The 15,053-nt window shown below is 34.3% G+C and overlaps 1 protein-coding gene across 1 annotated transcript in view; it reads left to right on the top strand.

Annotated features, from left to right (window-relative positions):
- LOC127865832 (prominin-1-A-like) overlaps positions 1-15,053 on the top strand; it is a 127,378-nt gene that overhangs the window by 88,284 nt on the left and 24,041 nt on the right. The window contains exons 13-15 of the mRNA XM_052405860.1: positions 599-725; positions 3,079-3,167; positions 11,352-11,433. Of these exons, the coding sequence (XP_052261820.1) occupies positions 599-725; positions 3,079-3,167; positions 11,352-11,433 (298 nt within the window). The remainder of the gene's footprint in view (positions 1-598; positions 726-3,078; positions 3,168-11,351; positions 11,434-15,053) is intronic.

Genomic DNA, 15,053 nt, shown 5'->3' with positions numbered 1-15,053 from the left:
TAGATTTCAGCATATACATGTATAAGGTCATTTCGCTATTAGTTAACTTATCCATATGTTCGTGGGCGAACTCGGATAGTCAAGTGCTCATACGATTGAGCTCACATGGTCCGGATATGTGCTCATACCTACTTTCGAGAATCATCATGAATGTATTGCCATACTTAATGAACAAGAATGTGACCCGCCTCCCAGTTTCGCTCAATGGGCCAAGTTACCCACGGGTACTACTTCCCCGTACCCCTAAACTTTTTTCGTACCAAAAATGTTTCGTACGCAAAATTTTTTCGTACCAATTTTTTTTTCGTACCCAAAATTTTCGTACCCAATTTTTTTTTCGTACCCAAATGTTCGTATCAACATACACAATTGTGGTGATATAGATAAACTTAAATTGATGTTTTATATCCATCCTCTTCAAAAGCATCGTCACACCAGTACTGCCAGTACTTTGATTTATTGGTAAATGCCATCTAATGCCAACTAATTTTGAGGTCTGATGTATTGCAGAAAGTTTAAGCCCCAATTAAGGTTTAAATGATCAAAATTTTATCATATCGATGCTTTGCGCTGCATACATGCTAATTTGTAACTGCAGGAGCATATGCTGCATGTTCTTGTTTGCGTGGATCCTCATGATTGTGGTGCTGGTGACGTTTGCAGCGGGAGGTCTGTCTTACCTGATGGCCTGTAGATACATCAAGGACGGCATAGAAAATGTTGGGGTACATACTTAGCAGTTTTTGTAATTTAATACTTAATCAGCAGCTAAAATTCATTTTTAGCTCAGCTGTTTTCGGAGAAAAAACCCGAGGTATTGTCATAGCCAGCTCGTTGTCCGCCGTCCGCCGTAGGCGTCATGCTAAAACCTTCACATTGGCTCTAAAATCAAAGTGCTTCCACCTACAACTTGGAAACTTCATTTGTAGATGCACCTTGATGAGTTCTACACGCAACCCATTTTTGGGTCACTAGGTCAAGGTCACTGTGATCTCTAATATAAAACTTTAACATAGGCTCTAAAGTCAAAGTGCTTCCACCTACAACTTTGAAACTTCATATGTAGATGCACCTTGATGAGTTCTACACGCCACACCCATTTTTGGGTCACTAGGTCAAAGGTCAAGGTCACTGTGACCTCTAATATAAAACTTTAACATAGGCTCTAAAATCAAAGTGCTTCCACCTACAACTTTGAAACTTCATATGTAGATCCACCTTGATGAGTTCTACACGCCACACCACATGTGGATTATGTTCGATAGCTGGGATATTTTGATAGTTTTACTCTTGTAAAAATCGCACTGAATGTTCAGCCAGACCAGAGCCAACCTAGCATTTCTACAAGTTCGAGAAGTGTTTTCGTGTAGTTAATGTTGGCAAGTAGCCGTTCGTGGTCATTTTTCGTCACGAGGCAACCTTTTCCCAACAAACGGTACATAGTTTACGAAAATCGACCGCCATTTAGGCACTTAATGGCTTAAAAATGTTGATATAGGTGATTTTCCTGTGTCAAGAGATACCAACCTTCTATATATAAAATATGTCAGATTTTTTTTTTGTCAAAATGATGAAAAAATGTTTTATGACATATTGATAGTGTTTAAGTGACTTGGCCACGCGCTCAACACCTGTGCACCAGAAGAATCATTGTTTACATTTACAATGGTTCCCAGCCCGTAAGCGAGGCATTGGTTCCTTCTGGCTAAGACGAAAAATAATTTTGTCGCTTTCACAGCGTGAAGATTACAGACTTTACAACTGTGCAAATGTCAACTTGTAACCTTGCAAGATGTAAAGATACGCGATGACTAATCTAGACGTGTTTACATGCTCGCAGTGGAAATCAGCAGTTCGTTAAAGTTACTGTTGCAAAGTTGTATACTTTAGCATTCACCTTTGTAAAGAAGCGTTAGAGTTGTGACAAAGTTTTGTGCGTTGTGTATGCGATTTAAAAATAAAAGCAAATGTATATTTTACATTTTGAACATTTAATTTTATGTATTTATTTAACAGTTTTAATTGGACAATGCACAAGATGAACATTTGAGAAGTCTCCACCTTAAAAATTAACATTGTTGAAAATTGAAACATTAAATAACAAACATTGTTTATTTGAACGGATATTATTTGACATGTATGTATAATCTATAATTGCAACATGGAACATATTAGCTGAATACTCAACACATGCAACATTTCTGGTGATAAATAATATTGGCGGTCTTTCCCTTCCATACACGAAGTCCGCAAAAGGCACATGTATTATGACCAAAATGCGCAGCAAAAAAATCACCAAAAAGTTAATTTTGGACAAGTTAAAAAATTGCATAACTTTTGAACCAGTTAAGATATTTTTAAAATTCAAACTAATTTCAAAAACTGCAAAACAAGACCACCTACAGTCAGATTATGATCATTTAGCAAATCAAATTGTTTGAAAAAATCACTGGTGTTGCTAGTTTTCAGGGAAAAAAAATCCAAAAATCATTTTATTAAAAAATACTGGCCTTATAAAACTTTTGTTTTTTTCGTTCCAATCATTTTTCTTAAATTCTGCAGTCACTATAAAAATCTCCCAAATGCCCCTCATTGTTTACACAATTCACATTCTGTATATCCCCAAGGCACTAAACAGCTTACCTATTTGTTTGCGCAATCTTAATGAAACATGCTAAGAACATTTTGTTCTAATTATTTCTCCACTCAGTGCAATATTTATCATGTCAATTGAAAAAAATGGCCGCCACAAGCTGGGCAGTTTTCTTAATGTGGCTATATAACAACATTTTAAAGACTAGAAGAAAATCTTTTACCAACGTGAAAAAAATATGTTGTCGTGGCTGAGTTCCAAGATGATTTTGATTGTCCAAAAACATGGCTTCAGTTTTTAAAAATAATTACCTTTGTTGCAGTATTTATAATATGGCATGTAACAAAAAAAATTATACACGGTATTTTTAATCATATTATTTACCATATCAAAAATTTCCATGTATATATGTGTGTACATCTTTGTCATCAATTTGTTGTTGTTTGTCTATTTAAAACTGTTTGCTGTTCTCTAAATAATTTCAGACTTTTGAGAAAGTTCTCTCAGATGGTTTTAAGATCAATGTCAGCAGTGCCTTGGGCGTTAAGGATCTTACAATAGCTGGAATGTTCAAGTAAGTTGTTGCATCAGATATTGCTTTTTAAAGCTTTTTAAATGTCCCCATGGAGTTCATGCACATGTTGAGTAGGATAAATTATGTATTGCTCTTGTTTGTAGGTATATTTGTGCGTCTTAAATCCTATTTAATGGCGGGTGGATTCAAACAAACCTGAATGAGCTTAATGTGCAGATGATAATAGAAAAATGAATTTTGGTAAAATCACTCAGTGTCTTTGTACTCACCTCTGCAATGCACAATACAAGCGTTTGGAAATTATTTTTGTATGACATTTGTTTTGCATAAAATGTCATTCTACCAATTTATTATTCCATTAAATTTTGTTTGTGGGATGAAATAACATCACATATGCTCTACAATTATTTTTTTATCCCCCGCCTAAGACGAAGGGATATAGAATGGGGCTTGTCCTCTGTCAGTCCGTCCATCCCTCTGTCGCAAAACTTGTTAGGACTATATCTCAGAAACTATATAAGATATCAACATGAAACTACAAAGGTCTATAGATATCAATGATGAGAAGTGCCATGCACAAGAACCATAACACTACACTTTCTTTAATAAGAGTTATTGTCCTTTGTTATTGTATAATGATTTTTTTCAGGGCTTTATCTCAGATACCATGCAACATTTCAACATGAAACTTCATGGGTGTATTGATATTATTGAGGAGAAGTGCCATGCTTAAGAACCATAACCCTACACTTTCTTAAATAAGAGTTATTGCCTTTTTTGTTTTTGTATGATGGAACTTTTCAGGGCTATATCTCAAGATATGATACAGCATTTCAACATGAAACTTAATGGGTGTTAAGAAATCAATGGGAACATGTGAAAATCAATGGGAAGAAGTGCCATGCACATCAACCATAACCCTACACTTTTATAAATAAGAGTTATTGCCCTTTCTTGTTTTTGTATGATGTAATTTTTCAAAGCTATATCTCAGATACACTATCAAATGTCAAGTACATGAAACTTCATGGATGTGTAGATATGAATAAGGAGAATTGCAATTCATAAAAACAAATACCCTACACTTAATTATTACCTATTAATTATTACCCTACACTTAATGATTATACTGTTTATCTGGATTTGCACTGATCCATAAACAAAGTTTATTTGGCGGGGGATATCAATTCAACGAATTTGCTTGTTTTGTTTTAATTTCTCTTGGTTCATAACTTGTAATGCCCAAGGGTTTGCATTTTTAACTCACCTTTGTACAGTCGTCCCTTGTGTGTCCTTGGTCGTCAATATTAAGCTGGTGAACACTCTAGAGGCCACATTAAGTGCAAACTCTTTATGAAATTTAGTGTATAGTCTTTATGAAATTTGTTAAGAGCATTTTTCCCAGGGATATCTCACCAGAGTTTGAAACTGGGTCTGAAACATTCAAAAGCTATGTCACAGGTTCATATTTAAGTAAGACTGTGTGAACACTATAGAAATAACATTTTTTGCTCAATTGTTATGTAACTTGCTCAGTACTTGTGTTCTCATGATATCTACCAAGTTCAAAATTAGTTTTTGTGTGTTGAAAAACATGTCTGCCAACTGTTGGAGCAGTTTTCTTGATTTAGTTATAATTAAACATTGTGAATACTATAGAAGTAAAATTGTGCGTCGATTATGATACTTGCTCAAAACATCTTGTCTAATGATATCATAGCTGACTTCATGACGGTCAGTGGGGAAGTTTTGCTTATATTTATATAGTGAAATCTTGTGCTCATTAGACATCCCAATTTTAGCACACCTGAGCACAACGTGCTCATGGTGAGCTTTTGGGATCGCCTTTTGTCCGTCGTCCGTTGAGCGTGTGTCGTTTGTCGTCAACATTTTGCCTTGTGAACACTCTAGAGGCCACATTTCTTGTCAGATCTTCATGAAATTTGGTCAGAACATTTGTCTCAATGATACCTCGACTGAGTTCGAAACTGGGTCATGCTGGGTCAAAAACTAGGTCACTAGGTAAAAAAATAGAAAAACCTTATGAACACTGTAGAAGTCACATTTGATGCCCAATCTTCATGTTAATTTTGCCAAAATGTTTGTCTTAATGATCTCTTGGTTGAGTTCAAAAATTGTTCCGGTCCGTTAAAAAACATGGCCGCCAGGGGGAGGGGCAGTATTCCTTATATGGCTATATAAAAACCTTGTGAACACTCTAGAAGTCACAATTTGTGCCCAATCATCATGAAACTTGGTCAAAACATTGGTTTTATTGATATCTCGGATGAGTTCGAAAATGGTCCAGATCGGTGAAAAAACATGGCCGCCATATGTATATAGTGAAAACATTTGAACACTCTAGAAGTCACATTTTTGGTCCAATCTTCATGAAATTTGGTCAGAACATTTGTTTCCTGGATACGACGGTTGAGTTTGAAAATGGTTCAGATCGGTAAAAAAACATGGCTGCCAGGGGGGGGGGGGGCTTTTTATGTCCCCCACTATAGTAGTGGGGGACATATTGTTTTTGCCCTGTCTGTCTGTTGGTCTGTTGGTCTGTTTGCGCCAACTTTAACATTTTGCAATAACTTTTGCTATATTGAAGATAGCAACTTCATATTTTGCATGCATGTGTATCTCATGAAGCTGCACATTTTGAGTGGTGAAAGGTCAAGGTCATCCTTCAAGGTCAGAGGTCAAATATATGTGGCCAAAATCGCTCATTTTATGAATACTTTTGCAATATTGAAGATAGCAACTTGATATTTGGCATGCACGTGTATCTCATGGAGCTGCTGATTTTGAGTGGTGAAAGGTCAAGGTTAAGGTCATCCTTCAAGGTCAGAAATCAAATATATGTCGCCCAAATCGCTTATTTTATAAATACTTTTGCAATATTGAAGATAGCAACTTGATATTTGGCATGCATGTGCATCTTACGGAGCTGCACATTTTGAGTGGTGAAAGGTCAAGGTCAAGGTCATCCTTCAAGGTCAGAGGTCAAATATATGTGGCCCAAATCGCTTATTTTATGAATACTTTTGCAATATTGAAGATAGCAACTTGATATTTGGCATGCATGTGTATCTCATGGAGCTGCACATTTTGAGTGGTTAAAGGTCAAGGTCATCCTTCACAAGGTCAAGGTCATCCTTCACAAGGTCAAGGTCATCCTTCAAGGTCAAACATCATATAGGGGGACATTGTGTTTCACAAACACATCTTGTTCCTTATATTTATATAGTAAAAAAGCTTGTGAACACTCTAGAAGTCACATTTTTTGCCCAATCATCATGAAATTTGGTCAAAACATTGGTTATGTGGATACCTCGGACGAATTTGAAAATAGTCGTGAACATTTGAAAAACATGGCCATAATAACAGAGGATTATTATGTTGATGATTGGTTGCGGATGAAGTGCAACAAATGTTTTTTTGCCATCTGAAAACCCTTTATTAAATAATCTCAAAATTTTAAGTAGTAATATTGATTTCACAGAAAATTACTTAGGGGAGAAACAACTGTATATAACAGTTTAGAGTCAGGCCCCAAATTCCTGTGCTGGCCACTTTTCACACATTTTGTTGCATGTAATTTAATGACCGCAGACCAATGAAATAACCATTAGCCACAGCAGGTACCTCATTATCTCTGACAGTTGCTTGATGCCTAACCCCTTGTTTACCGCCCTTTGCAGTGAACAGCATGGAACAGCAATTGCTATACAGTGGTATCAATATAGAGATAAACACATAAATACATCTGTCTGGCATTTTTTTTCGTATAAAAATCAGCATGCTGCCTGCATAAAAAGAACAGATTACAACATTGAAGCAAGCTCTTGAACTAGCAAAATTATGTACTTATATATTTCCAAGAAAGGTTTATACAATATATATAAATTTAATGGGCGTGATATTTCATATTTCTTAGCTTTAAGTACAGTGATGCCTAATTAAACTTAGTCAATATGGCTATTATTTAACTTATAACTATCACAAAGTCCCAGTGTATATTATGAATATCAAGAAGAAAAAGTAAAGATATGTACGTAAAAATATCCTTTACAGCTTAGGCAACAACTGTTGTCAAAATTCAATTATATTGATCAATAAAAAATAGATTGAAATATTCTCCAACTTTACTGTTGAACATTTATTGACAAAAAACTATCGTGTCTACATGTACACATATCATATCACAGATATACTTTGTTCAAGAATTAAAGAGATAGAGAAAATGTACTTTAAACCAACTATTTGCGATACTTATGATATTAAATGCAGCTTGTATTTGAGAATAAATTTCACAATTAAAATGCATTTTAGTTTTGCATTGGTTGTAAACAAAGAGTAGAAGCGTAGAGGAATTGTTTACAAACAATACTTACAAATGTGAATAATTAACAAAAATTAACTCTTAAATGAAGTATGAAATTTCATTTTAAATCATAAATACAGATTGATATACAAAAGTCATGTAGGCCTACATGGATGATATGTGAAATACAGTATTATGTGAAAGTCAGAAATACCATTATTTTAATTAATTTTATATACAGACGTCATGTATGATATGTGAAATGCAGTATTACTTGAAAATCAGAGTATCATTGTTCTAAATAACTTTGAATGGAAAAACAGTGAAAACGTATTTTAATAATAGAGCACACTAAGTCTGTACTACCGCCTGTCTGCTTAGCACTAGTCCTCTTTTTGAAGATTTTACACTAAATAATCGAACTATAAAGCGCAAGTTAAGTATGTATGCCCGTCTGTATGAAGTACTTTTATTATTTTGAACTCCACCTTCCCAGAATAGTTTAGTTCCTTTGGGTCTCAGGTGAGCGCCTTAGGGCCCATGGCCCTCTTGTTGTAGAATTTTTATGAAACATGGTCAGAAAATTATTTTTTTCTATTGATATCTTTACTGATTTTGAAAATTGTTCTGGTCTGTTAATAAACATAAATGCCAGGGGGCTGGACAGCTTTCCTTATTTTGCTATAGTGAAATCTAGTGAAAACTTAATATGTCAAAGTTTTTACCAAATCAGCATCAGCAAGGGGTGGGGCATATTTCCTAACATGACTATAGTAAATCCTTGTGAGCATTAAGGTGTTGTTTTTTTCCAATGTTCATGCACATTTCTTCAGAACATCTCTTGTAATGATATCTCATCCAAGTTTGAAAATGGCTACAGAAAAAACCCACAAAAGCTGCTGAAAACAGTATACACAATTAGGAGTTATAACATTCAATAATCCTCCTCCATTTGGTTTGTTAAAATTATGTTGCTGAGGTAAAAACTGGCCAAGCCACAGTGGCCATTTTGTGTTATGTGTATAGAAAATTTGGCTTAAAGGGTCAACTATGGTACCAAATGGGGATTTAATTGTTTTTTTGGCTCGTACACTGAAACTCCATTATAACGCGGATGACAGGGTCCAAGCCACGCAAGAGCGTTATAAACGGATCTGCGTTATAAGTTTTGAGCTCATTTATTGCAAGGGGCTATAAAAACAGGTATAGTATACTTTTTCATACTTTTTAATATCGGGCAAAAATGAAAGTGAATCTCTGTAAACTATTACACTGCCTTACCATGTAAATAAATTGTCTGGATTATTTAATTAATTTCTCGTACACGAACTGAAAGATTAAACGACTAAATACTAGAATGATAATGAAATGACAGAAAAACTTGTTTTATACTGTGCGTAGTGTATTTCAAAGCCGCTACTTTAATATAGTCAAACTGCAATCATATCAAAGTAAGAATGTTTTTATTGTTTTGAATAACTTTAATTTTATAATTATCCTGCTTGCACTTAACTTATTGAAATTAGCACACCAAACGGCTCTGATAGGGAATACATGTAATAAACACTGACACGCGAGTTTTTCACACCTTTATTGACATTACACAACAGATTAACACCAATTAGCTGTCGGTGTTGTTAAACCTCAAAGCGATTAAAATCGATTCAGCGGACGATTGAATAAAGCAATCAAGATGTGATCGCCGCCATCTTTGAATTGTCTGAAAATACATGAAGTTGCATAACATGGATTTGAATCAGAAATGGAAGGTGGGGGAAAAAATGGGATCCAAGACCCAACCGCGTTATATTGGATTCAGCGTTATGACGGAGAGCGTTATAACGGAGTTACAGTGTATAGCAAAATATCTTTTAACATTATTTTCTTCTTTAAACTTGAAGTTCCAAAGGTGTAGTATTAGTTTTTCCAATCTTCATGAAACTTACTCAGAACCTTTGTTTCAACATTGTTCCGGACCATTGAGAAACACATCAGCCAGGGGGCAAGGCAGTTTTCTTTAAACAGTTGTAGTGAAATATTTTAAACACTCTAGAAGTCACTTTCGCAATATTCATCAAACTTGGTTAGAACATTATTTTTAGCTCACCTGAGCATGAAGTGCTCTAGGTGAGCTATTGTGATCAGACTATCTCCTGTGTCATCTGTGTGCGTCGTCAACTTCCTGCTCATTACCACTCTAGAGGCCACATTTTTCATCCGATCTTGATGAAATTTTGTGTGAATGTTCATCTAAACAATAGCTTGGCCACGATGTAATCTTGGTCATGGTGTCCAAAATCTAGGTCCCAGGTCAAATGATATAAACATTTACCACATTTATGACTTGATCTTAAGAAAAATTGGTCAAATGTGTATTTGTTATATTTACTTGGCCAGATTAAATCTGGGTTTTGTGAATCCAAAAACTAGGCCACCAGTTCAAATATCGGGGAAAAAACTTGTAACCACCCTTGAGACCAAATGTATGAGTCAATCTTGTTGTAACAAAGCCAGAAAGTTTATCTGGACAATGTCCAGGCTAGTTTTGGATCTTGATCACATGCGTTAAATACTAGGTCACAATGTTAAATCTTAGAAAAACCTTGTAACCACTTTCCGAAAAAACAAATTTGTTGAGAATGTATATCTGAACATTTTCATGACCAAGCTGGAATCTGAGTCTTGTTAGATTAAAAATCCAAGGTCAAATGTTAGAAAATTTTAACCACTCTGGAGGCCATATTTATGATTCAATCTTGATTGAACTTGATCAAGTTTGAAACATTTAATGTTTAGTTTGGTAATATCAATATCTTGGCTGTGTTTTAATCTGTGCCATTTGTATAAAACACTAGGTCACTAGCTCAAATTTTAGAAAATCTTTGTTATCACTCCAGAGGCCTTAGTTATGACTCAATCTGGATGAAGCATGATCTGAATGTATATCTTGGCAATATCTATAATGAGTTCAAGGCTGGGTCACATGCTCCTAAAAAAACAGGTCACCAGGTCAAATCTGAGAAAAACCTTGCTACCACAATATAAGCCACAAATAAATCTTGATGAATCTTAGTAAGAACATTTATCTGGACAATACATAGGCAGAGTTTTAGTCTGGGTCATGTGAGTCCGAAAACTTGGTCAGAACGTCTTTGGACAACTTTGTTCCAATTCAATAGGCTACATTTATGACTTAAATTTTATGAAACTTGATCATAATATTTATATTGATAATATTTAGGCCAAGTTTTAACCTGGGTCACTGGCGTCTAAAAACAAGGTCACCAGGTCAATCCATTAATGACTCAAGCTTCGTGAAACTTTGTCTGAATGTTTATCTTGACCATATTGAGGCTAAATTTAAATCTGTGTCTGATGCATTTTAACACTAAGTCAATTTGTAAAAACTGTAGCCACTCTTGGGCACATTTATGACTTTATCTTGACACAACTTTATCAGAATGTTTATCTTGACATATGGAGGCCATGTTTGAATTTGGGTCAAGTGTTGGCAAAAACCTGATCACCTGGTCTTTAACAACTGGTGTCTGTGAACTCAAGTGAGGGCTGAAAGGCCTCATTGACTTCTTGTTTAATGATAGCTACACTAATTTGAAATGGTTCTGGTCCGTTGAAAAACATGGCTACAAGGGGGTGGGGCTGTTTTCCTTATATGGCTTGATATGTCGTTAGGGAAACATTGTGCAACAAAGCAATTCCATTTCATTATGATGTTTGATTAGGGATTATTAATCGAAATCAAGAATGAAGTGACTGCTTTGTTGCTGTGACACATGTACTTGTTTTATTTGTACATTTTACAAAATGTATTAAACATTGCTTTGCCTGTGTTAAATGTTGTAATTATATAACTGCTTGAAATAAAGTTTCAATTACAGCTCATGTAAACATGATGAACCAGTCTATAGGGCTCTTCAACTAAAGGATCTCGTTGACTTCGATAAATTAGTCAACATGTCGGTGAGTTGTTGGCCTTCTTAACTTTCATTGTTGAAAATGTTATTATTTAGGCCAAAATTTTTTATTAAAATGATTTTCGGATTTTTAACCAGGTTTTCCGAAGGAAAAAACTGGTTATTAGATTGGCGAATGCGGGCGGGCTGGCTGGCTGGCGGGCTGGCTGGCGGGCGGGCGGAACAAGCTTGTCCGGGCCATAACTATGTCATTCATTGTCAGATTTTAAAATCATTTGGCACATTTGTTCACCATCATTGGACGGTGTGTCGCGCAAAATAATTACGTCGATATCTCCAAGGTCAAGGTCACACTTTGAGTTCAAAGGTCAAAAATGGCCATAAATGAGCTTGTCCTGGCCATAACTATGTCATTCATTGTGAGATTTTAAAATCATTTGGCACATTTGTTCACCATCATGGGACGGTGTGTCGCACGAAAGAATCACGTCAATATCTCCAATGTCAAGGTCGCCACGACTAAAAATAGATTTTCTTTAAAAACAAACTTACAAAGGGGGTTAATTTTGTTTGTTCATTTCAAAAGTTCAGTTTGAGTTTTCTCCCTTTATCAGATTTTTTTTCACAATGAAAACCTGGTTTTGTGACAATTTTGTCCCTTGTTTTTCTAAAAGTGTCGGGTAGGAGGACGGAAAAAAAAAGAAAAAAAAGATGGGTGACCAAATATGCACTCATTTTAAAAATGTTATGGTATGAAGTTCTTTTTACTAAGCAACCACAGTGATTTTTTTTCAAACATGTTGATGTGCAAAATGATCATAATCAGACTGTAGGTCTTGATGTGCAGTTTTTAAATTAGTTTGAATTTTAAAAATATCTAAACTTGTTCAAAAGTTATGCAATTTTTTCACTTTTCTAAAATAAACTTTTTGGTGATTTTTTGAAGGTTTTTTTTCACAAGGAATCCATATGTTGCATTAAAAATACTTTATCTCAACAAACAACAAATAAGCTATTGAGGTTTAAAGGAAACATTTATTGTTTATTTCCAGTAAAAATCAATACCGCAGACAAATACAAATTGCATAATAAAACGCTTTTCAGGGGTTTCACTGGCCCAAAAAAGTTGTCGCCACTTTATCGCGGTGTGAAAACCGCCCGTAATTCAAACTTAATCAATAAGGACAATCATTTAAGGAACCTTACTACATTAATGAATAATGGCATTTACTATATCTTTATTACTCTGAGAAGTATGTTAATACATAAATAACAATAAGTACCTTCATAAGTCTTAATATTAAAAGCTTAATTTTTATATAAATAACATTTTTTCCACTTGATAAACCAGATAACCAACATTATATAATAACGTTAACAATAATGTTACAGTATGCTGCATAAATGTTTCAGAATTATTTATTAAAACCTAGGATCACACAAATATATATCATCTGAAAGGAAAAATAAATCAAACATCAGAAAATAAAGCATCTCAATTCAAATTGTTAAACAGTTTATACATTTGGTCATTTGGACATGATATACATCAACTTCTGTTTATTATCAAATTTCACAAATTCTAAAACAACACCTTTTGTTGAAGGTTTTCTGTTAGTTGTGGTGGTTGATTTCCAGGTTCAATTAAATGAATTTTTTTTTTCTTGACAGAAAGGCCCAGGATAATTGCCACCATCCATTCTTGTTGTCTGAAATAACACAAAACATATTTGTACAAACTATATACAACAAATCAACACATAAATGTCACTAAATTTATAAATGTCCGAATTTTAACATATCCGAAATATAGTACATCGAGTGAAGGACCTACTTTTGATGTCAGAAATAGTTGGTATCTTAATTAAAATATATCGTTCCCAGAACATTTTAATAATGGAACTGTTAAACACAAATGCCTGTTGAAACAAGTTAACATGTGTTTTTGTCATGGAATTGATTAAAGAAATAGCGTCCCTAATACCGGTAATCGTTATAATTATTGATCTTCGTGACAGTTTATCCCAGGATAACATAATCGATAGTTCAATGTCATAAAGGAGCTGTTAATCCGATAATAACCCCCATAAACTTGACTATTTTATTTGGACATTCATGGTTTAAAATCGTTTTAAAAACTGTTGATTTTGCGATTTTTGAACTTTTGGTACAAACCAGTTCGGAACAAAACCGAAGTTTCGTACCCATTGAAAATAACGAAAAAACACTTATTATATACACAAATTCTTCACTACAACTACATTAAACAACACATACAATTTTATATTCTAAAATATGACCGTATTTGTGCATAAAATATGGAATGTTTAAAGTTGATGGGCGTAAATGGGTTTCGCATTGCGAGCACCTGTTAAATTAAAATTGTTCTTTTCTTATTGCTTTCATAATATTTTTTGTCATTTTAATACTATCAATTTTATAAAATTGTAAAGAAATAATAAAATATTTACTTACAAATTGATTCCATTCAGGATTTAATTTGATGGTTGCATAATTATTGGTAAATTAGCAGACTTTGCTGATGAAAGCGTTGTAGCGTTCTTCAACTTCTTGCACAAACAATGATGGCGTAGCTGTTGGTACGCATTTCGTGTTTAAAAGCCACCTTTTGGCATCCGAAAAAAAAAAGATTTTTATTAATTTTTTTTTTTTTTGTTTCGTCAAAAATTGGAGTCGGCGGGTCCGAAAATCATTTTATTAAAAAATTCTGGCCTTATTGTAAACATGTATTAAATCTGTGCACATTTTTACAGCACCCTTTCAGTTTTGCATACATGCAATAACTTATCAGGTCCAAATTGGGACATTCCATAAATATTGTTAGAATATTTGACTTCAAAATGGGACAATGCCACTAATTCCTCTATTTTATGTCACATTTGAACAGGGGTTTACCCATTGAACATATGTACATTGTGTTACTAAGTGTGTGCCCATCAAGCTCTGTTCTCATTCAGCCAATTGCCAAATCAATTAAAATGTATTTACTATGTACTATGTTAAACTATTTTCTAAAAATCAGACAAAAATTAAAGTAAATTTTTGTGAAAATCAGCTTCTATTTTTCTGCATTCAATTTGTTTGATATACAAATTAATGTTTTTGCAGTATATACATGCATATGTTAAGCTCAGGAGGTATGATACACAGAAAGTAGCTTGATTAAGCTGTAAAATACAAACACTGTTGGCTTTTATTGTCCCCTACTGGTTTCACCGGAGGGGACTTCTAGTTTGCGCTCTGTCTGTCTGTCTGTCAGTAACACTTTTCAGGATCCTGTGATAACTTACAAAGTTCTTAATATTTTTTCATGAAACTTGAAACATGGATAGATGGCAATATGGACATTATGCACGTCATTTCATTTTGTTCCTACATCAACAATTCTGGTTGCTATGGCAACAAATAGACTAGAAGTACTGCTGAAAATGGTGGTTTTCTGGATCCTGCGATAACTTTTTAAGTTCTTAATATTTTTTCATGAAACTTGAAACATGGATAGATGGCAATATGGACATTATGCACGTCATTTTATTTTGTTCCTACGTCAAAAATTCTGGTTGCTATGGCAACAAATAAAAAATTCTGACAATGGTGGAATTTCTGACAATGGTGGAGCTGGTAGGGAACTATATTGCTTGGCAA

This window comes from Dreissena polymorpha, chromosome 2 (assembly GCF_020536995.1).
Source record: "Dreissena polymorpha isolate Duluth1 chromosome 2, UMN_Dpol_1.0, whole genome shotgun sequence".
Lineage (NCBI taxonomy): Eukaryota > Metazoa > Mollusca > Bivalvia > Myida > Dreissenidae > Dreissena > Dreissena polymorpha.
Note: the sequence above shows the minus strand (reverse complement) of the source record. Positions and strands in the feature narration are given on the sequence as shown.